Source organism: Pongo pygmaeus, chromosome X, assembly GCF_028885625.2.
Source record: "Pongo pygmaeus isolate AG05252 chromosome X, NHGRI_mPonPyg2-v2.0_pri, whole genome shotgun sequence".
Taxonomy (NCBI): domain Eukaryota; kingdom Metazoa; phylum Chordata; class Mammalia; order Primates; family Hominidae; genus Pongo; species Pongo pygmaeus.
The window spans coordinates 9,036,651-9,060,431 of NC_072396.2; the positions used below are offsets into that span (position 1 = coordinate 9,036,651).

At 39.1% G+C, this 23,781-nt stretch overlaps 1 protein-coding gene across 1 annotated transcript in view; it reads right to left on the reverse strand.

The window, feature by feature from the left end:
- ANOS1 (anosmin 1) overlaps positions 1 to 23,781 on the reverse strand; it is a 202,553-nt gene that overhangs the window by 82,035 nt on the left and 96,737 nt on the right. The window contains exon 3 of the mRNA XM_054472957.2: positions 11,306 to 11,368. Within this exon, the coding sequence (XP_054328932.1) occupies positions 11,306 to 11,368 (63 nt within the window). The remainder of the gene's footprint in view (positions 1 to 11,305; positions 11,369 to 23,781) is intronic.

Sequence of the window (23,781 nt, forward strand, 5' to 3'; positions counted from 1 at the left end):
AATGGAATCACAGAAGTAATTAGAAAATACCTGTGTAAAAATAAAAACATGCTATAACACAAAATGTGGGTTGTAGCTAAAATAGTGCATAGGGCAAAATTTATAGCATAAAGCTCTTATATATGAAAGGAAAATAAGGTCTCAAATTAATTATCTAAGCTCCTACAATAAGAAATTACATGAAGAGAGTCAAACTAATCAAAATTAAGCAAAAGTAAGGAAATAATAAAGGACAGAAATCAATAGCATAGGAAATGACAAAAAAATAAAGAAAAACAATAAAACAAGAAGGTTTTGTTTTTTTTTAAAGGAGCACTAAAATTGACAAAATTCTATTGGGATGAATCAAGAAAAAGTAGAGAATACATAACTTACCAATGTCAGTATTGCAAAAAGCGTTCATCACTACAAACCTAACAGACATCAAAATGCTAACAATAAAGGTGAATTAGGCAATAATATGACCTATGCTATTTTTATCAATGTGATGACTTGGATGAAATAGTTCACTTCCTACAAAGACACAGGTTATAAATGCTACTAAAGAAGAAATAGACAACGTGAATCGTCCTATGTCTACTAAAAAATGGAAATAACATAAAAGTCTCAATAAGTAAATAAATAAACTTTAAGCTCATACAGGAGCTTCTACTTCTTAGAGAAGATAAATATCAGAATTCTTTCTAAATTCCTCCATGAAAGCTCTACCAACTCACATAAAAGGAGACTCTCTTCATTCATTGATGATTTAACCTGAGTACATCATTCTGCTAGTTACATGAGATGGGAAGGCTAACCTTTATTCCTGCTATCATGTTTACACTGCATTGGGGAATAAAGATAAATCAACGATTATAATTCTGTATCTTGAATAATAAAATAGTGTTTTTTGTTTTTATTTATAAAGAACCATTTTCATCTGCTGATTTTTTCTTTTTCTTGTTCCTTTCTTTTTTTTGAAACAGGGTCTCATTCTGTCACCCAGGCTGGAGTGCAGTGGCACGAACATGGTTCACTACAGTCTTGACCTCCCAGGCTCAAGAAATCCTCCTGCCTCAGCTTCCTGTCTAGCTGGGACCACAGGCGACCACAAGCATGTGACACCATGCTTGGCTGATTTTTTTTATTTTTTATTTTTTGAGGAGATGGGGTCTGACTTTGTTGTCCAGGCTGGTCTTAAACTCCTGGGCTCAAGTGATCCTCCCGTCTTGGCCTCCCAAAATGCTGGTATTACAGGTGTGAGCCACTGAGCCTAGCCTCATCTGCTGGTTTTCAATCATTTTAAGCAATTACACATTTTCTCCCCATAGACTACCACCACACAAATCACAGAAGGTTTCACAGAATTGGTAGAAAACTTCAAGTGAGTGCTTTTTTGTTGTTTGTTTTTTAAAACAGGGTCTCACTCTGTCACCCTGGCTAGAGTGCAGTGGCACAAACATGGCTCACTGCAGTCTCGACCTCCTGGGCTCAAGCAATCCTCCTGCCTCAGCCTCCTGTGTAGCTGGGACCACAGGCATGTGCCACCACAGGCACAAACATGGCTATCCCCAAAATAGGGAGCCCCAGTATCCAAGAAGTACATCCACATACTTGCTACTCAAAGGCTAGGCCTTGGTTCAGCAGCATTAGCATCATCACTTGGGAGCTTGCTGGAAACGCAGACTCTCCTGGCCACACCATATACCTACTGACTACCATATGCCTACTGAACACCATATACTACTTAATCAGAATCTGCGTTAAAGCAGATTCCTAGATGATTCGTGTGCGGGACCAAGTCTGAGAAGGCCAGTTCTGGATCATGCTGGACACTGGAGTTGGCATCTTCAGATGCATGAGTTTCTCCCTCTCCATATTTACATTTCCTTCACCCCTAGTTCCTTACTCCAGAAATCAAGTTATCCAATTTGTGCTCCATGTATCTCTGACTTCACACTCCTGACAGCATTCATTTCCCCTGACATATAAATGTATTCCAGTCTTTCCAAGGTAAAACACAAAAATCGCTTTCTCAACTGTGAATTCCCCCTAACCACAGCCTCTTCTCTCTCCTCTATGCTCTAGAGACAGTGTTAGGGAAAGACTTTAAACTTATAGAAAAAGTTGCATGTATTTGGTCTGAATTTCCTCCTTACATTTTATTCTATAACGCAGAGTTGTGTCTGTTACCTACTATTGATCCACAGAAAGTCTCCCACACAGATTTCCAGTGACTTCCTAACTACAAAATTCAGTGAGCCCTTTTAGTCCGCATCTCACTGACCTCCAGTAGAATTAAAAAGTGTTGACCTTGTCTCCTTGTCTTCCTCTTTTATAGTAAAAGTAGCTAATGTATATGTAATGTGTGTTATCTTCAGATACTGGTTAAGTGCTTTACATGCATTCAAAAAAAATTTTTTTACTTAAATTTAGTGCTTTTGCAATTTTCATGATACTCCCCTAACTCCTTATGTGCCTATTTGCCTAGCCCTTCTTTTCAGACTTAGGTCTTTAAATCATTCTGAATAATCTCCAGTCTTGGTCCCATAAATTTTCAAAACTCATCAATTCTCCTACAACTGAGTCTAGAATAATTTGATACTCCCCCGAGTAATATAAAAATCCAATGAAAATTGAGTCTCAGTGCTTAAAAAAGGAAAAAAAGTTTATGTTCCAGAACTATAAAATTTGATACAATGCAGATTGTACCCATCATATGGTGGTTGGCAAAGAATATCTCATAATAATTATAAAAATTCATAAGCATACTTCAAAACATTTCCACTCTACTACTACTATGTCCCCTAAGTTGAAAAGAAGACTTAGATGAATTCTGCATCTCTTCATTGGTGCCCAAGTAACACCATCCAGAAATACAAGTAACACTTTTATGTGTTACAAAAATGTAAAATACCAATGTTAATCATTTCTAAAAATAAAAGCCTATTATTTATAATACCAAAAACTTTTTGAAAATTGTCTATGTGGCTGAGCGCAGTGGCTCACGCCTGTAATCCCACACTTTGGGAGGCTGAGGCGGGTGGATTACGAGGTCAGGAGTTCAAGACCAGCCTGGCCAAGATGGTGAAACCCTGTGTCTACTAAAAATACAAAAATTAGCCGGGTGTGGTGGCAGGTGCCTGTAATCCCAGCTACTCAGGAGGCTGAGGCAGGAGAATCGCTTGAACCTGGGGGGCAGAGGTTGCAGTGACCCAAGATCGTGCCATTGCACTCCAGCCTGGGCGACAGAGCAAGACCCCGTCTCAAAAAAAAAAAAAAAAAAAAGAAAGAAAAGAAAATTAAATTGCCTACGTGTCAGTCACTCCAGCCTCCATCCCCTTGTCTGGTCCTTATTCTCAGCTGGTCACCCTGATTCCTACTGCACTGAGAAAAGTAAAGCATTCAAAAGAGAAGTTCCATAGACACCATTTTCATACCCACCAATGCACCTGCATCTGGTGCACTAAAATCTCATGCATCCATGGATTCTCATGCATCTCCTGTCCCAGGACGTAGAAGCTTGCTCCCATTTCAAACTTGCCTCCATATACACACAATGGTAGACATTGCCATTTAAGGTCATGTGCTTCAGTAATTCCCCCCTTTCTCCTCTAACATCAAATAATCCCTCTCTTCTGAATAATTTCCATCTGCTTGTAAAATATAATTATTTCTCTACTCTAAAAACAATTAAATGTTTGATTACCTTGTTCACACCTCTTCCCACAATCTCATTTGCGCCCCTCATCATTTTTTTTTTTTACAGTAATGCTCACTGAAATGTTTCTATACTCCCTCTCTGTTTCCTCCAACCATTTATCTGAAATTCATGCCAATTAGGCATTTTCTTCTGCCACCCAATAACACTGCTGTTGTCAAAGTCCACAGTGAGCTCCCTGTCGCAGAATCCGATGAATAAATTTCAAGTCTCCATGCTCTTGCAGCACTTGACGCAACTGATTACCTCTTCCTTGTTGAAAAGCTTTCATCGTTTGGCTACCGGAACACCACACTCACCTGTGTTTTCTCCCAACTTATTGGCCTCTCTTAAATCTCCTTCTTCATCTCCCCATTCCTCTTATGTTGCTGTGATTCAGTTTAACTCATAGACCTGTTTTCTTTCTGTCACCTCATTGAGCTTCATGACTTTAAACAGTACCTTCATGCATGGCATTTGTTCTTTCAGCCTAGAACTCTCACCTAAATTCCAAACTCCTATGCCTATTTCCCTACAGCACATCTCATACGGATTTCCATTTGCATCTGAAACATACCATGCTCAACACCAAACTTCTGCTCTATTCTTTCTCCCCACCCCACCCCCAAAACTATCTGTGCCTGACACATATCTCACATCTCGTACTTTCCAGCTTTCTTACCCTAGTTTTTAAGGACAAAAGCCCTGGCGACACCACTGACTCAACTCTTTCTCCCGTTCCTCATATTGAATCTCTCACCATGCCCACTCTAGATTGAGCCACCACTATCTCTCATTTGCTCAGTGGATCAGATTGTACCAAGTAAAAGAAAAAGCCTAAGTGTCTCACCCACTAGACACACTACTGCAGGTCCCATTCTAGTGTCTCTAAAGAATTGACAACTTCCTTAAAAGGAAGTACTCAGGAGCCATACTATAATGCTCTCAGGAAAATATTTCCAAGTAGAAAATCTTTGTACTAAAAATTGAGTCTATCTTTCAGTTTGGACATATATCTGTTTAAAAAGAATAGCAACAAAGTTAATCTTTATTTCCCTTTCACAAGTATATTCTAATTGGGGAAGCCATTGTTCTGATATGTTAAAGCAAAACATTGCTAAATGGTATTAAATTATATGTGCTTCTCCTTTTCCAGCCAACGCACATCTGGGGCATATTATATCACTTTCACGTTTAGCTCTCATCAGCTTCTTTCAAGACCTTTAACTATTTTACAGACATATCCAGACAGGTACAGGTTCTGTTCCAATCCCTACAGGGATGCATTTAATTATCACTCTAAATTTTAAGACATAAAACCGGTTGTAGAGCAGTGAAGAGATAAAAAGTTTTGAGTGCAAGAAATCCCCACAGGAGAGACATGTTAACCCTTTTACTTTCTGAGGTCTCTTTTCAGTAGTGTTGGAATATTTCTTTCAGAGCCACGTGAAGCGGCAAGGAGCCCTGTCTTCCTTCTCTCCTTGAGGTGCCATTAATTATGATTTGGCCAGGCACAGTGGCTCACACCTGTAATCCCAGCACTTTGGGAGGTCGAGATGAGTGGATCACCTGAAGTTAGCAGTTCAAGAGCAGCCTGGCCAACATGGTGAAACCCCGTCTCTACTAAAAATACAAAAATTAGCTGGGCGTGGTGGCAGGTGCCTGTAATCCCAGCTACTTGGGAGTCTGAGTCAGGAGAATCGCTTGAACCTGGGAGGCAGACGTTGCAGTGAGCTGAGACCGAGCCACTGCACTCCAGCCTAGGTGACAGAGTGAGACTCTGTCTTAAAAAGAAAAAAAAATTAACTATGATTTTAAACCACTAAAACTTCCTTCTCATTTAAGGATAAGTCTGTCCAAGCAGGGATGACTGGGCCAAGAACTTTACATTCGACACAGGCTCATCTTTTATTCCCTGATGAGGGAAGTAAAACTTCATCCTCTGCTCTGTGTGCTGTGACACAGAATAGGTTTAGGAGGGAAACCCTACAATACAGCAGGAAAGAAATGTAACTAGAAGCTACACCACCTGGATTTTAGATCTTATACTCCACTAACCAATCATGTGATCTTGGACAAATAAATCTCTTCTTGTGTATCAGTTTCCTTGTCCATCAAGCTTACCTAATGAAATTCACATCTAACTTCTTCTAAGGACTGTTATGGGAATCAAATCTATAAGCCTGAAAGACATTTCAAAATGCAAAATCGCAAAGAAATCACTTGATAATTATATATGTAGTAAAGTGAAAACCTTCTTTTCCTTCCCATTTCCAGGCTGAGATAGACTACATATCTCAGGATGCATATTGATCCCAAACAACTTGTATTTTTAGCCTTGATTGATCCCTGAAGCCAATAAGGTTTCAGCTTTCTATGACGTTAACATGTACTGCATACTTCCAATGTTGACATCCACTGAGTTCTTACTTAGTGTTGAGATTTCATGAATCAGAAACATCAAAGTCAAAGATGGCAGCTGTTTTACCAGCTGTTTTATCCAATGCTGACATCCGCTGAGTTCTTGCTTAGGGTTGAGATGCCATGAATCAGACACGTCAAAATCAAAGATGGGAGCTGTTTCATTCAGCAAGGAGGCAAGTCATAAACAATGATATATCAAGTTTCACCAAAACTAAGATCATTAAGAATGAGAAAGAAATAATGCCATTTAAAATTTAAGATTCCATTGATTGTGAGAAAGGAATGTTTCAATCTAGGAAAGTGTACATTTTGTATTTGGTTAAAAAAAATAGTTTGTCATGGTTTTTAAGATTTTTGAAGATAAGAGAACAGGCCAGGTATGGTGGCTCACGCCTGTAATCCCAGCATTTTGGAAGGCTGAGGTGGGCGGATCACCTGAGGTCAGGAGTTTGAGACCAGCCTGGACAAGAGGGGGAACCCCATCTCTACTAAAAATACAAAAAATAAGCTGGGAGTGGTGACGCATGCCTGTAATCCCAGCTACTCAAGAGGCTGAGGCAGGAGAATCGCTCGAACCCGGGAGGCAGAGGTTGCAGTGAGCTGAGATCACGCTACTGCACTCCAGCCTGGGCGACAGAGCAAACCTCTCTCTCAAAAAAAAAAAAGACAGAAAGAAAGAAAAGAAAAGAAGAGAACAGTGATAATGGTTAGTTAATAAACTGAACCAACAAAACAGAATCTATTTGCCTATCCATGTATCTATGATTACATGCCATGTTCCAAAAACTTGATACATGAAAATAAAATCTCATATAATCCAGAGGACTGCTGAAATATCTCAATTTTTTTCCTGTTTTGATACAAACATTTAACTTCTTCATTTAAAAAACGACATTTATTGGCCGGGCACGGTGGCTCACGCCTGTAATCCCAGCACTTTGGGAGGCCAAGGCGGGCGGATCACAAGGTCAGGAGATGGAGACCATCCTGGCCAACATGGTGAAACCCCGTCTCTACTAAAAATACAAAAATTAGCCAGGTGTGGTGATGCATGCCTGTAGTCCCAGCTACTCAGGAGTCTGAGGCAGGAGAATTGCTGGAACCTGGGAGGCAGAGGTTGCAGTAAGCTGAGATTGCACCACTGCACTCCAGCCTGGCAACAGAGCAAGACTCTGTCTCAAAAAAAAAGAAGAAGAAGAAGACATTATTACCTTTGACATTAGCCTAAAAGTAGCGAAAGTTACCGTGCAAATTATAACAAAATCGGTAATCAAATGAGAAATGAGAGAGATCAGGATATGAGAATGAAATGAACCAATTCTAGGTATGTTGTTATTAATATGCCTCCAAAAGTCTCCTCCATGTAGGGAAATTTATTTTGTGATTAAAATTACCAAGAACAATGTTTTATGTTTAGAAATGGGTGCCGGTAATACAGATTAAGAAGTAACAATACTCTAAATGGTAAGATGAGTTTTGTAATATAATTATGACCGCTCTTTGTTTTATTGTTTTTTGTTTGGACACAGGCTCTTACTCTGTTGCCCAGTCTGGACTGCAATGGCATGATCATAGCTCATTGCAACCTTGAACTCCTGGCCTCAAGCAATCCTCCTGCCTCAGCTTCCCAAAGTGTTGATATTACAGGCATTAGCCACTGCGCCCAGCCTGTTCTTTTTCTTGGAGCAGGAATTTAAAAACTTTTTCTATAAAGGGCCAGATAATAGATATTTTCAGCTATAAGGGCCACATAATGTTACAACTACTCAATTCTGTTGTTGTAGCACAAAAGCAGCCATGGACAATATGTAAACAAGCCAGTGTGGCTGTGTTCCAATAAAGTTTTATTTATAAAACAAGAGGCAGACCAGTTTGCCTTGCGAGTCATGGTTTGCAAACCTACGCCTTAGAAGACAAATAAGCTCAGACTGCCCTGCAGGTAAACATACTGGGCCGAACATGTCTAACAGTGTAATTGTTTCAGTTGAAGAATAATGTAATCTAGAGTCCCTTTTGGGTCTGAACTTTTGCAAAGGGAAAGCTTGGAGTCATGACAATATGGACTTTGTGTGCATTCTTAACAAATAATGTGAGAATGGGGAGGATGAACGGGATTGTTTTAGGCCTGTCTCCATAAGTGAGTAGGCTTAAAAATGCTGAAACAGCCATCAGTGTTTTCAACGTTCAGCCTACTTCAACACAATAGTCAGATACTTACTGCAAAATAAAACAGATGCAAAAAACACACAGGGACGTAAAAACAATCAAAGCCACTAAAATGGAACATCAAGTCTTGAGTTATTTAACCGTTCCGCTGAAGCAACTCATCAAAGCTCCTCACATTAAATGGCATCTGTTTTCCCCACCTTTCAAGTTTCAATTAACCTTTCCTGCCAGAAGGGATCACATTCAAACACCTGAGTCCCATTTTAATAAACTGGATTTGGTTCAGAACACCTCACAGTTACCTCAGAGAATGGCAGTTACATAAACCTGCTCTTGAATTTGAAATTTACAGGAAGAAAGGTTTCAAATGACCTTCAATTATATCTTCCTTCTCAGCGATCAGATATAAAAATATCAGAGTCACTGATATTTAGGGATAATAAATTTATAAAACAAACACCTTATTCCTCAAGATTCTATAAACAGGTCAGGAGCAGTGGCTCATGCCTATAATACCAGCAATCTGGGAGGCCGAGGCAGGCGGATCACTTGAGGCCAAGAGTTTGAGAGCTGCCTGGCTAACACGCAAAACCCCCGTCTCTACTAAAAATGTAAAAATCAGCTGAGCATGGTGGTGCACGCCTGTAATTCCAGCTATTTGGGAGGCTGAGGCACAAGAATCACTTGAACCCAGGAGGCGGAGGGTGCAGTGAGCCGAGATCACACCACTGCACTCCAGTATGGGCAACCGAAAAAAAAAAAAGATTCTATAAATATCTATTTTTGTACCTATAGATGTATAGTTTGTGTATGGAATAGGATAGAAAATTAAAGTTAAGAGCACAACAGTCACTCCACTAGACAGTGTGCTCTAATGGTGTTGACAAGGCTTACCAATGCGGGTAAAAATTTAGAATAAATAGTTGATTCAGATACCTCGCAGAGCTGTGACCCGCAAGCCTATAACACATAATACAAAGTAAATATCATTGTGTTACTTTTGTACAGCTTGATAAGCTCTGTACCATGCACTTACATTCATTATCTATTTTAATAAACACCGTGTAAGATCAATAGGATAAATCCCTCATTTGAAAAATGAGGGTGAAGACACAGGTTAATTGATTTAACTGAATTCATAGAGTAAGTTGGTTTTGCAGTTAGGATTAGAATCAAGTTACCATCATTCACAGCTGAGATCTTTCATCCAGGAGAAAATAAGCCCCACAAAGGCTGGAATTTTTGCGTGATTTGTTTACTGCCACATCTCTACCAAACTGCAGGGCACATTATAGGTATTCAAAAAGTTCATGTTGAATAAATGAATGAATAGATATTTTTAAAATAGTTAAAGTAGGAACACAGAAAAGGTAAAAGCAGAACACAAACAAAGACATGGGATGGCCTCACTCTCCTTATCCTTGCAGCAAATCATCAGCTTTGTTTATTTCTGCTATGTCTTTTCTATATCTCAAGGGGCCCAAACCCACTCTGACCCCTGGTGATTGGCCAAGTGGAGTTGACCAGGAACAACACTTAGAAAATCAGTGAGAGGGATCAAAAGAGGGATCAAAATCAAGGAGTTTTAGACCCAGCCTTTCTACCTGGAGGGTTGACAGTGTACAAGCCATTCGTTTGAGGAGCCTCAACTTCCCAGTCCTTCCTGGCTTCCACACGTAACTCTTGGGGACTTACTATCTGCCTTGCTTAACTACAGGAGTATGGGAAAGGTCAAGTAAGATCATGAAGATATTTTACACACAATATATATTGATGAAGCCATTATTGTCCTAATTCTGCAGTCATTTTCTCAGAATAAGATCCAGAGTGAAACACAGGCAATGGGATTACACTAGCATTTATTTGCTGTAGTGGATGAAGACCAGACCAATGTCTCTGGATCCTTGGAAGAGTTCCCTTTCACCCCCCCGTTCTGTTCAAAGATAATCCATAACATCATTTCATTCTGATGTCGGGGGCACCTCTTCTGGCCAAGACCTTCAACTGAGCTTTCCTGAGTGCCAAAATGGACTCTTTTGACTCATTCTCTACTGTTCTCCCCAAACCTTCAGACTCTCCTACGTCTCAAGTCCACTGTCCTTGGAATCCTTGGAACCAGGCAGTCTGCTTGGCCTTGTGTCTGATTACTTCTCAGCAGAATCCAGGCTGGTACAGGGCCTGTGCCCCCTGTATTCTGTAGGGAAGACAGTCTGGTAAAGCAGATCTCCTTTTTTGCACTATTGGTGATTTTAGACAGTGGTCCTCTAGGACAATATTACACATTCTCCCAATAAGGATGATAGAGAGATGAATGGGTAGATACAAGGGTGGATGGCTGGATGGATGAATGGATGGATAGATAGATAGATAAATAGATATAGATAGGTAATAGATAGATGGATAGCTGGATGGATGGATAGATGATGGATGGATGGATGGATGGATGGATGGATGGATGGATGGATGGATGGATGGATGATGGCCAGCTGGCTGGCTGGCCGGCTGGCCGGCTGGCTGGCTGGATAGATGAACAGATAGATACTAATCTAACTAATAGTTAGGTGAAGTAAGATGCCTCCTACACAGTTAAAAGCAGACAAGCATTCTGCCCAGGATATGAGGAGGAACCCCGAGGGGAATAAAGAGATGAAAATATTTGAGAAACACCATTAGCAATAATATGAGTCTCTTCTCCCAAATGGCATGAATACTTCAAAAGCATGTAAAAACTACTCAGAATAGCTATGATGTAAGGTGGGAGGATGGTGACAATCTATACCTTTAGAAAGCTTGTAGTCTTCCACTACACATCATACTTTTTTTTTGGTCTGGTTAGCCAATAATGCAAGCAGTGGGTAGCCAGGTTTTAAGAAGGCTCTATATTTTTTACATGAATTTACATATATCCACACACACCTGCAGTTAATGATCTCCCCAAGCTGCAGAAGAATAAGAGGGCCCATTCATTCCCATGACCCTACGTAAGCATAGTCAGATGTGGGTCAAGTGTTTTAAGTACCACTGACGTTCTCCTACCTCACAAAAGCTTTGGCACTGGTGTTTCCTCAGGTCCCCTGATTCCTTGCAAGGCTCCAGGCACTGGAAGAGAGGAACAATAAAAATAAATAAAACATGGAAACAAACAAAGCTGAGAGGAAAAAAGAATTCACCTGTGATTTTTGCTTTTCAATGCTTGTTTTTTCTAGTTAGCTTAGAAAACCAAAGAATCAGCTGCTCTTTTTAACTGGGTATAACACGAATCTGAGCAAAAGCATCATTACAGAACACGGACCAAAAAATGTATTTCAACACAATTGGAAAGGAAAAGTTACAGCACCTGGCAGTGACTTACAGGAAAAGTAATGATTGTCACCATCAGCTGGAGGAATTGGGGTAAGACATATTTTCTATTCAGTAAGAAATATTTTCTTTTCTTTTCTTTTTTTCTTTTTTTTTTTTTTTTTTTTGAGACAAAGTCTCATTCTTGTCCCCAGGCTGGAGTGCGATGGGGCGATCTCGGCTCACTGCAACCTCAACCTCCCAGGTTCAAGTGATTCTTCTACCTCAGCCTCCCGAGTAGCTGGGATTACAGGCGCCTGCCACCACACTGGGCTAATTTTTGTATTTTTAGTAGAGACGGGGTTTCACCATGTTGGCCAGGCTGGTCTCGAACTCCTGACCTCAGGTGATCCACCCGCCTCAGCCTCCCAAACTGTTGGGATTACAGGCGTGAGCCACTGCGCCCAGCCAAGAAATACTTTCTAAAGGTGGTTGTTTCATAGGATTTTTTTCGTCATAAAAGTTAATATTACATTTCTTTTAAATTGGCAGCATAGGGCTATTTTTGGTACACTCTTCCACAAGTGAAAATGCATTGTATTAAATTTATGTCTGTATGTATGTACACATATGTATTGTTGTTAACTTGTGTCCTTATCTCAATGAATCCAACAGCATTCGGATACATCAAGTTTAATCACTCCATTAAAATACATTGAATAAATCTGTTAGATTATGACATGAGAGTCTCATAACAGAAAATAAGGTTTGCTTAAACATACATGCATATAACTTATTACTATATACATTCTAATAAATCAAAGACATAGCCAGACTCCATTGTTCAAGAACGTTTGTAATAATAAATAGTAAGATTGTTGGATAAACAAATTATATGCACATATAATATAGTTTATTACTAATATATACTATATATATTATATATACACACATGATATATAAAATATATATAGTCTGAGGCCAGGTGTGGTGGCTCAAGCCTGTAATCCCAGCACTTTGGGAGGCTGAGGTGGGCAGATCACTTGAGGCCAGGAGTTTGAGACCAGCCTGGCCGACAAAGTGAAACCCCGTCTCTACCAAAAAATACAAAAATTAGCCTGGCATTGTGGCGCCCACCTGTAGTTCCAGCTACTCGGAAGACCGAGGCAGGAGAATCACTTGAACCCAGGAGGTAGAGGTTGCAGTGAGCCGAGATCGGGCCACTGCACTCCAGCCTGGGTGACAGAGCAAAACTCTGTCTCAAAAATAAAAATAAAAATAAAGTATATATAGTGTGTACATACGGGATGTCTGTATGTGCCTGATTGATAGTAGCCAGGCCTCGTGGTTGAAAAAAAAAATGTTACATTCATATGCATGGAAACTTGATCCTCAAAATTATATTTACTGCAAGTTGTAATTTTAAACATTAATAGTCATATAGTCAGATGTCAGTCATCTAAATATAGGCATAGCCCTAGCTCTCATACATTCATGGTTATTTTATCTATGTTATTTCTATTTCATTATTGATGAGTTTTCAAATGACAGTAGAAATTCTCAGTTAAATTTCAGATATGTATAATGTAGAATTCCGGATATATGGTGAAGCAATACTACTTTTTCACTCTATTTTCTAGTAATCTCTTCCATGTTTTAAAATACAGATACAGTTAGAAGATACACTGGAAGACTCTATGAAGAAACTTAATTTTCAATATTTGTTGCCATTTTTTAATCAAATATATGTATGAAATCAACTGCCCCTGTGCCAACTGTCAATTCTTTATAACAATAATGCTCAGAGTATGATCAACTACTGATATTATGGGCATCCTTTGGAGTTTGTGTGAAATGAAAACTCATCGGCCTACAGTCCGAATCTCTGGAACCAGGGCCCAGGAATCTATTTTAACAAGTTCTACTGAAAATTCTGATGCTTACTAAACTTTAAAAAGAACTGCCATCGGCCGAGCATGGTGGCTCACACCTGTAATCCCAGCACTTTGGGAGGCCGAGGCGGGCGGATCACGAGGTCAGGAGATCGAGACTATCCTGGCTAACATGGTGAAAACCCGTCTCTACTAAAAATACAAAAAATTAGCTGGGCGTGGTAGCAGGCGCCTGTAGTCCCAGCTACTCGGGAGGCCAAGGCAGGAAAATTGCTTGATCTCAGGAGGCAGAGGTTGCAGTGAGCTGAGATCGCACCACTGCACTCCAGCCTGGATGACAGAGCAAGACTCTGTCTCAAAAAAAAAAAAAAAAAAAAAGAACTGCCATCAAATTTGATGTTTACATTTAACAGTGTCTTTATGGAATAAATGCTTGTTGGATGTTTCTTGAGTGAAATGACAAAGACTTACCTTGCAAGTAGCTGAATCTCTGCCCATGAACAATCCCCAGACCATTACTCTTTGGAGTAATGTCTCTTTCTTGCTTCATATAAGTGCCATTAAGAACATATATTTCTCATAAAAAAATTTTTAGATTTCATAGTAATGTTTCATATGAATATTTTTAATTATTTTAATTTTTTTAAAAAAACTTGAGCTCTTTAATAATTCTTTTCTAAGACATATATGAGCCTGCCCCAAGTTACAGTGCTTACTTCTCTCAAGAATGTTCAAAAACAAATTTTTCATCAATATAGCAATTCTAAAAGAAAAACAATTTTAATAGTAATGAAACATTGTTTAAAAACTTATCTAAAGGCCAGGCGCGGTGGCTCACGCCTGTAATCCCAGCACTTTGGAAAGCTGAGGCGGGCGGATCACAAGGTCAGGAGATCGACACCATCCTGGCTAACACGGTGAAACCCCGTCTCTACTAAAAATACAAAAAAAAATTACCCAGGCGTGGTGGCGGGCACCTGTAGTCCCAGCTTCTCGGGAGGCTGAGGCAGGAGAATGGCATGAACCTGAGAGGCGGAGCTTGCAGTGAGCCAAGATGGCGCCACTGCACTCCAGCCTGGGTGACAGAGCGATACTCCGTCTCAAAAAAAAAAAGAAAAAAAAGAAAAAAAAAACTTATCTAACTTACTTATGATTTTCTTAAAGAACTAGTTTTTTGCTTCCTACGGCTACATCAATGCTTTGTCCTCAAAGCTCTTGTTACTTATTTTTTTTAGACATTTGCTTCAAGGCAAAAATGTTTAGTAGTTATTTAAAAGTATGCTAAGACCTAATTCTTCTTCAAGACCATTTGAAATGAATACATGACACTCTTGCCGCTGCAAGGTAAGTCTTTATCATTTCACTCAAGAAACACCCAACAAACATTTATTCCATAAAGACACTGTTAAATGCTATGTGGCTAACAACGTCTGAAAATAAGCATGTGATTTTTGTTTTCTCTTACTGCTAAAAATATAAATTATAAAAATATGCTGCTACATGTGTACACAGTTGCATTTTCACAACTATAGACATCGGTGCACAAAAAGTCTCAAGCCTTTGAAATCTCCATAATCCCACATAACCATGGTCCTGAGAGCTTGTGGAATTGTCAAATACCTTATACAAAACAAATACCATTTACAAAAACAGGCATATTTCTGGAATGCTAATCAAAGCAATACACAACACACTTGTTTTGCTATTAATCCAGAAGCTCTGCCAAGTCTAGCATCAGTATATGTAATTCATTTAAAGCTCTATTTTAATTGCATTCCTGCTTCAGATCCAATAGCTAGTAATCAGCAGTATCTAAAGACATTTTTCAAAATGTTATTAATGACAGCCAACATTTTCTTTTAATAATCCTCCATGAAATCTCTCTGACAAGCACAACCTATATACAATCATCTGAGTAAATGTTTGCAGGATAAGTTTGACAAAAGTCTATTTCTTTATAATACTCTGGCCAGTTAAAAAAAAAAAAAAAGATTTCAACAAAAGCTGAAGTGTTGCGGGAGAAAACGACAATGACACACTTTCTCTCATACTTCATGTAGAACAAAAAACTTCCTATTTCTGCAAGCAATTTAAAAAAAAAAAAAAAAAAAAAAAAGGTATGTCAAAAGACTGCAGCCCTGCCAGAGGTTTTAGAACCCGAAGGACTCTATCTTGAACAGGGGCTGGGTAAAATGAGGCCAAGAACTGCTAGGCTGCATTATCAGGAGGTTAGGCATTCTTAGTCACAGGATGAGATAAGAGGTTGGCAGGACTAGTTTCACAAGATACAGGTCACAAAGACCCCACTGATGAAACAGGATGCAGTAAAGAACTCAGTCAAAACCCACCAAAACCAAGATGGCAAATGAAAGCAACCTCTGGTTGTCCATGTGCTCATTATGCACTAATTATAAGGCATTAGCATGCTAAAAGACACTCCCACCAGTGCCATGACAGTTTACAAGTGCCATGGCAATGTCCAGAAGCTACCCTATATGGTCTAAAAGAGGGAGGAAACCTCAGTTCCAGGAACTCCCCACCCTTTTCCCAGAAAACTCATAAATAATCCACCCCTTATTTAGCATATAATCTAGAAATAATGATAAGTTTACTCAATCAAGCAGCCCATGCCATTGCTCTGCCTATGGCACAGCCACCCTTTTATTCCTTTACTTTCTTAATAAACTTGCTTTCACTTTACTCTGTAGCCTTGCTCTTGAATTCCTTCCTGCATGAAGCCAAGAACCCATGTGGCCTCCCAGACTGAACTCCAATTTGGGGGTTTACCTTGTGACAACCCCACATCTCTCTTCCACAAGAGGAGTGATTATGAGAGAAATACTACCACCAGGAGACAATTGCTTTAGAATGTATTACATAAACTCCTATAGCCGCCATGATCATGTACTACCTAAAACTATCCAAAACAGTAACCAAAGTTTATATTTTTAGCAAAGGTTTTAGGCTTTCAAGTTTTAGGATGATAGACTAAAATCATTTCTTCCGAGGCTACTACTTCAATTCCAATGAAGAAACACTTTAAATTTCAAAGAAAAATATGTAGATTGAGAGAGCTAATCGCATATGTCATCGTTTGGCAGGTAGATACTAAGTATGTTTCTACTTAACATAGAAACTTTACAGATTAGACCACTTTTAAAACTATTTGTCTAATGGAGCCTCATCACAACCCAGCTATAGAAGTATGTAAAATTATGCACTATTGGCTGGGAATGGTGACTCATGTCTGTAACCCCAGCACTTTGGGAGGCTGAGACGAGATGATCTCTTGAGCCCAGAAGTTCAAGAACAGACTGGGTAACATAGTGAGACTTTGTCTCCACTAAAAATAAAAAAATTAGCTGGGCATGGTAGTGTGCACCTGTAGTCCCAACTATTCAGGAGGCTGAGGTGGGAGGATCACTTAAGCCTGGAAGTTTGAGACTGCAGAATGCACCACTGCACTCTGCAGCCTGGGTAACAGAGTAAGACAGTCTCACAAAAAAAAAAAAAAAAAAAAAAAGGCACAATTATTCTTACATTTTGGAAAGGAAACACTGAAGTTAAGAGAGGTTAAGGAAACAAAGCTAGTGACTCTGGCAGACATTGGGGCAACTGGGATTGAACCCATGCTTTAGCACACTCAAAGAAAGGGTATTTTTCCATGATAAAGCACTTTATGCCACTTGCTACAGGGGATTCATGAGACAATGTATATAAAAGATATCTGTACACTGAAAAGTACTTTGCAAATCCATGGGATTAGTAAACTATGATGCTCCCAGACCTCTCTGGGATTCAGTTCCAGAATGCCCTAGGTGTTACGCATTCCAAGATCTTCATATAAGCACAACCAATAAGACTATTTCATGTCACAGAGAAAGACCTCCAACTCATGAGTGGAAGTACTGATCAACAAGGAAATTGTGGATACTACTTTGGTGAATCACCATCTGGCCAGTTTAGCACCAAATTCCATAATTTACATTTAACCAAACACTTTCATAAAAGGACAGCAGAAGAAATGTTCTTACCAAAACAGCCATCACAATAAATTCTAAAGCAAAAAAGGTTCACACAAAATTCAAAATTTTACATTATCCAATAATCAACAAGTGGAACTCATTATCAGGTTATGCTAAATGAATAGAACCCATGATAAAACAAAGCAAGCAGCAGGTCCATAGATTTCAATCTGTTCGAATTAGCAACAAATTAGCTAAATCAACAAATATGGATTAATATTTCTAATGTGCAAAGTACTTATCTAGTCACCAAGACAGGGGGAAATGTGGCATGATTCATTCTGCCCTGAGGGAGCATGGAATCTCTTATGGGAGAAAAGTATGTAGATAAATAAGTCCGCATCAGTGAATCATAAAATAAATGAGTTAAGAACAACATGCCGGCCAGGCGTGGTGGCTCATGCCTGTAATCCCAACACTTTGGGAGGGTGAGGCGGGCAGATCACTTGAGGTCGAGAGCTCGAGACCAGCCTGACCAACATGATGAAACCCTGTCTCTACCAAAAAATACAAAAATTAGCCAGGTGTGGTGGCAAGCGCCTGTAATCTCAGCTACTTGGGAGGCTGAGGTGGGAGAATTGCTTGAACCTGGGAGCTGGAAGTTGCAGTGAGCTGAAATTGTGCCACTGCACTACAGCCTGGGTGACAGAGTGAGCCTCCATCTCATAAATAAATAAGTAAATAAACAAACAAACAAAACCAAAAAAAAAGTCATAAAAAATGAAAAAAAGGTTATGTATTTTCATAGAGGATCATTGAAAAGAACTTCACGGAACTAGGGACCCATAAATCAGCTTAGAAGGGTGACTGTGACTAGAACTTGACCAGCTGTAAGTAAATTTGGGATAAGGATAATATTGAATGTATGGAGTGGGGAGTATGGTGTGTGATTGCTTATAGGAGAAAACACATGGCAGAAAACAAGGCTGGAAGGATAGCCCTTGGATTCAATGAGGAGCCACTGACACACTCAGAACTAATTGTTTGTTCCAACTTGTGTTTATGAAGACTTGGGTGTTGGAACAGAAGATGGATTAGAGAGGTGAGACATTGCAGTGAAGCAAACCAGAGCAAAAGTCTTTACAACGTCTTCCGATCTTCTCTCTGCCATTCCTAGTGTCAGTATGCCACCAGGGTGTCAGAGGACATTGGGTGAAAGGAGGAAAAGGATGTTAACCTATGAAAGGGAATATGGAAGTGCAATCTCATCAGTATGGTCACCAATTTGTTTTGAGAAGTGGGGATGAGAGAAATCAAATGGGGAAAGGCACCAAAGTTTCCAATCTAGATCTCAAGGGAACTGATGGTGTCACCAAGACGAAGGAAGAAGGAGAAACAAGCATGGGGAAAGATACGGAACTGAGTGCTTAACACAGCAAGTTAGAGGTGTCCAGGGAACGTACAAGGAGTGTTGTCCAACAAGCTATTGAAATTGTGGATATGCAGTTTAGGATAAAGGTTAAAGTTAATGATGGCATTTATAAGTTTCTTTTGTCTTTCTCGCTCATCATTAATTTATTCCTTTTACAACCATTTCCTGAGTTCTAACTATAACCACAGTATCATGCTAAGTGATGGGTCTACTGCTAAATCTATGAAGTACACAAGGGACTGCCTTCAAGGACCTTACAGTCTCTAGAAAGATCATAGCATGTACATTTACAAGCAAACGTCAAAGTTACAGATAGAGAAGAGGTACAGAAAAAATTAAATTGGAGTGTCAAAAATTTTAGGAGTTGGGCTATGCGAAAACTAGAATGGCAACCTGTATGAGATTTCATGGTTTAGTAAAGTTTTTTTTTTCTTTAATCTGTTTTGTTCTCTCTTTACGTGTTTGTGCTTCAAAATGAGGTGATTGGAACATGTTAATAGGCAGAAAAAAAAGGATCAAATGAAGGAGGTCTGACAGAAGATCAGGATGATTGAAGAAGTAGGAAATTATCAATTGATCAAGGTCCCAGAGACTGTTGTAGGGGTTACAATGTGAAAACAATGAATTTTAGAGAGGCAACGTATCACTCATATCATTGAACTCAACCCTATACAGCTTCCAGATTTGAAAACTGAAACATTTTCACAGAGGCAATGGCCAAGTGGTAGGGTTTAGATCCATGGCTCTGCCTAGGACTGGAGATGAACGTACAGTTTCACTCCGGCTTAGAGGATGTAAGAGTTTGGATGTAGGGAAATGTGACAATGATCATGTGGCATGTTGATAACCTGTATGAATAAGCCACAGGTTTCCAATATGGTGGGAAGGCACTGATGTTTAGATGTGTGTGCCTTCGTGGATGCAATTCTGGTGGCTGGGCTTTAGTAGTCTTGAATGGATAGATGAGTCAGGCCACTTCCCAGGTGAGGGACTCTGAAACTCATGATTCTAGCCAAGTCTGAAGGCAACCGAAAGAGCACTGAGTTTTAGATTTGGACTGACCCAGAGGAGAATCCCTCATCTACCTCAAGCTAAATGATTTTTTCCCATTCAAGTTTTATTTTAACCTCTCTAAACTATAGGTTTCTGATACATAAAAAAGTGAAAAAATATTTGCTCATGTGGACTTTTTTCAAATGAAGTTTATAAAGACCACTTGTTAAGGTGTCTACACATAGTAGGTACTTAGTGAATCTACTTCTCTTCCATTTCTAGGGGACCAATAAGGAGACTTTATTTTATAGTTCTTTCATATTTCCCTAATGCCTACCTACATTTTCCCTTTTAATTGGAAAAGAAATTCAAATTTCTCTTAATTCCAATCTCTCAAGCATGTTCTAATAATTGTTTTTAAAGTGCCAAATTTCTTGCCCACATTTCCAAAAGCTAAGATTGAATGGTGTGGTAATATTCTGTGTGTGGCCAGAACATGGAATGAGAAGGGATATCCTGAGACCAGAGCACAGTACCTTTTCTTTCACAAAAGTATTTTCTGTTGAATAATTAAAAAATCAAACAATGCTCTATACTTAATTTTGTCTGGAGTATTGCCTGGATATAAAAAATAAGCCTTGGGGTTCTTAAAAAAAAAAAGAACCTCCAACTTTTTATTTTATATGGGTATATATTCATATCATATAACAATGCTATCTACAAAAGTTTGCAAAGACTATTTCTGTTTTCTGCATTAATGGCAGCAAGTTTCTCTAAAAAGCTGTGGACCTGCTTTTTAGATGAAAGCTGTTTTTTTCTCCCAAATATATTTCCTAAAATACGTGCACCCTACTACCTTTAGAAGTATTCATGGCCTCCCTCCAGCTCTAAATTGTATAGAAATTGTTACAGTCCTGTGTGGCGAAAGGTGCACTGTGTCTTGCCAAAATAATGAAATCTTTTGGCAGGCAGCCCTCTGAAGTGCAGTTGAACAATCATTGCAGCCTCAACCACAGAGGATTAGCATGCCAGCCCAGCACAACCACAACAGCATCAGGCCTGAGACGTTCACATCACAAATCAACTTGCTCTGAAACATCCAAAGGGTAATGACTCTCTCACCGCGAAACTTATCAGGAAACACGGGCCTCATTTTATCACAACTACTTTTTCACAACAAAGGGAGTTCTTTGAGTTTCAGGGGAAATGTTTAGAAACTACATAAGTAAATGAGAGGAAAGCAATTACTCAAGGTAGTTATTATCAGAAAACCATACTCTCGGTGTAATTCTTTTCCACTTAATTAAGTTTCTTGAAGTAGACAAAGTCATGGAATTCTCTTACCTGGAAGACAAAGCACACCTTCTTTGCATTCCTATTTTTCAACCACAATCTTCTAATATGGCATTTTTAGTACAGTATTGAAGCTTCAAATAGTATTCCCATGGTCACTGCTCAAATTTAAAAGATATTATGAAGAGAAAGTGCTAACTTTCCAGTGTAGAAACCTAGCAGAGCGCACCTTAACTAAAGGATCAAAGATATTGCCTCCAAGAATGGGGGAAAAAAGCAAAACGAAACTCAGGTGTCTCCTGAAAGGATGCACTAGCAAGGACTCAGCATCTCACAGCGGCAGGATTCCTGCCCATTATAGAGAACCTGAATCTAACCAAGAGGAAATACGAAACAATCTACAAAGCAATTAGCTTCTAGTCTTCAAAAATATCAATGTCCTGAAAGACAAAGAAAGACTGAGGAATGGTTCCAGACCAAATGAGACTAAAGATACATGACAACAAGTGCCACAATAATGAAGAATTGGATCCTGAATCAGACAAAATAAGGCTATAAAGAACATTATCGGGACAATCAGTGAAGTTTAAATATAAACCGTAGATTAGATGTTAGTGTTACATCAATGTTAAATCACCTACACTTGATAATTTTATTATCAAATGATGTTGGTATTATATCAGTGTTATCACTTATATTTGATAATTCCATTCTCTTAGTAGTTACTAAGAGAATGCACTTGTTCTTAAGAAGTACATGCTTAATTACTTGGAGGTAAAGAATCATGATGCCTGCATCTTCTTTTCAAGTGACTGGAAAAAAATCATTATAAGTGTATGTGTGTGTATATATACACATAGTATATATGTATACATTATACATTTGTGTATATATACATATATGTATATGCAGAGAGAGAGAATATGATGAAGCAAATATAGCCAAATAGAAAAGAAAAAGAAAAGGAAAAAAAGGAAAGGTAATGACTGGTAAGTCTAGATTGGGTCAAGCAACTAGAAACCAGGGACCAAATGTGGTCCACCTCTTGTTTTCGTAAATAAAGTTTTATTGGAACAGAGCCATGTCTGTTCGTTTGCATGTTGCCTGTGGCTGCTTTTGCACTACAGCAGCAGAGCTGAGTAGTTCCAACAGATGACCAAGCCAGCAAAGAATATTTACAAATCTTTGACAGAGAGCTTACAATACCCTGATTTAGATGAAAAGTATATGGAAGTTCTTTGCAGTGTTCTCATAACTTTCTTAAGCGTGTTTTTTAAAGTTAAAATAAAAAATAAATTCATAAAATAATCTTAAAATTATTTAAAATCTCAAATCACAAGTTTTCTCTAGCTGGCATTATTAAAAAGCTATTATGGATATAAATCTATGGGCAAAGAGTATTAAAAAATTTAAGTTCCTATCAATGGGCTTATAGGAATAAACAGATTTAAAGACAAATGCTTCAGATCTGAAACCTCATACCAAATAGATGATATGTCTTCCCAAGCAACTGTTCAAGAAGAAAGAGACAAAACCTAGAATCTTTTAGGCTCTGTAAAGTCAGTTCCAATAGGCTGTATAAACTGGTGGTTTAACCACAGCCTCAGAAACCCTAAAGTAGAGGACCCAGCATAGCCTCAGTCATCTTGGAAGTCCCAGGTAAGCTCCAGGGTGACTCTGTAAGGATCCCAATTGTCCTTCCTCTCTGCCATCACTTCTAATTACAAAACACAGGAAACGAGGTCACTCAGCACTGTGGTCCAATTTGCCTCTTGGACCCTCTTTGTCCCTCCCTCCTTTATACTGGATAAGTCCTTCTTACAACATCCAAGCACAATGTTCCTCACAAGGAAGATAGGAGATGGATAGAACCTACTTCTTTTGCAGTTGCAAACTACTGCATGGCATGTCCTAGATAAGTATTAGTTTTCAGTAGTATGTTCACTCCCCGGCTACATTCATACATGAATTCTAAAATCAGCAGAATCAGTCTGTGTTTATTAAAAGTCCAATGAAGGAAAACTGATGTTGGTGTTTTGCCAAGACAGAGCAGTAAAGGAGGGGTAGGTGTCCTTTCCTCACAGGAGGAAGCTTACATCCTCACATGAACATTTTCCTAAAGACACGAAAAAACTCACCCTCAGTGGGAAGTTTACTGGCGCACAGACAGCTTAATAAAATGATATACATAACAAGACAGCCTTTTCTCTGGGAAAATAAAAATGCATATTTAATCAAAGTGCTAAAAAAATCAGTAAGGGCTAGAAAATATTATCTGTACATGTAATTTCCAACCCAGAAAGTGTAACACATATACACACACAATTTTTTAAAATTATAATCTGATTATAGGACATCTGTATATCCTTTGGCAGATTATCAAATCCATCGCTCAGCTTTCTCCAATACTGACCCCCAGGTAATCAAAATAACTCAAGAATCCTGGCAGAGCCATTAGCCAGGTTTTACAGGCTGAATTAAGGGGACCTATGTTGTGCATCCAGAATCTCAAGTGTTCATTAGATCAGATTTTGGGTAACTCAACTGGAATCACCAGTCACAGCATTCCAAGGACTTAAACAGCCAGGCCCGTCTCCCCAGTGAAAGTCAGAATTGAATCTGCACAGCATGATTCTGACATCACCGTGCTGCAAGTTT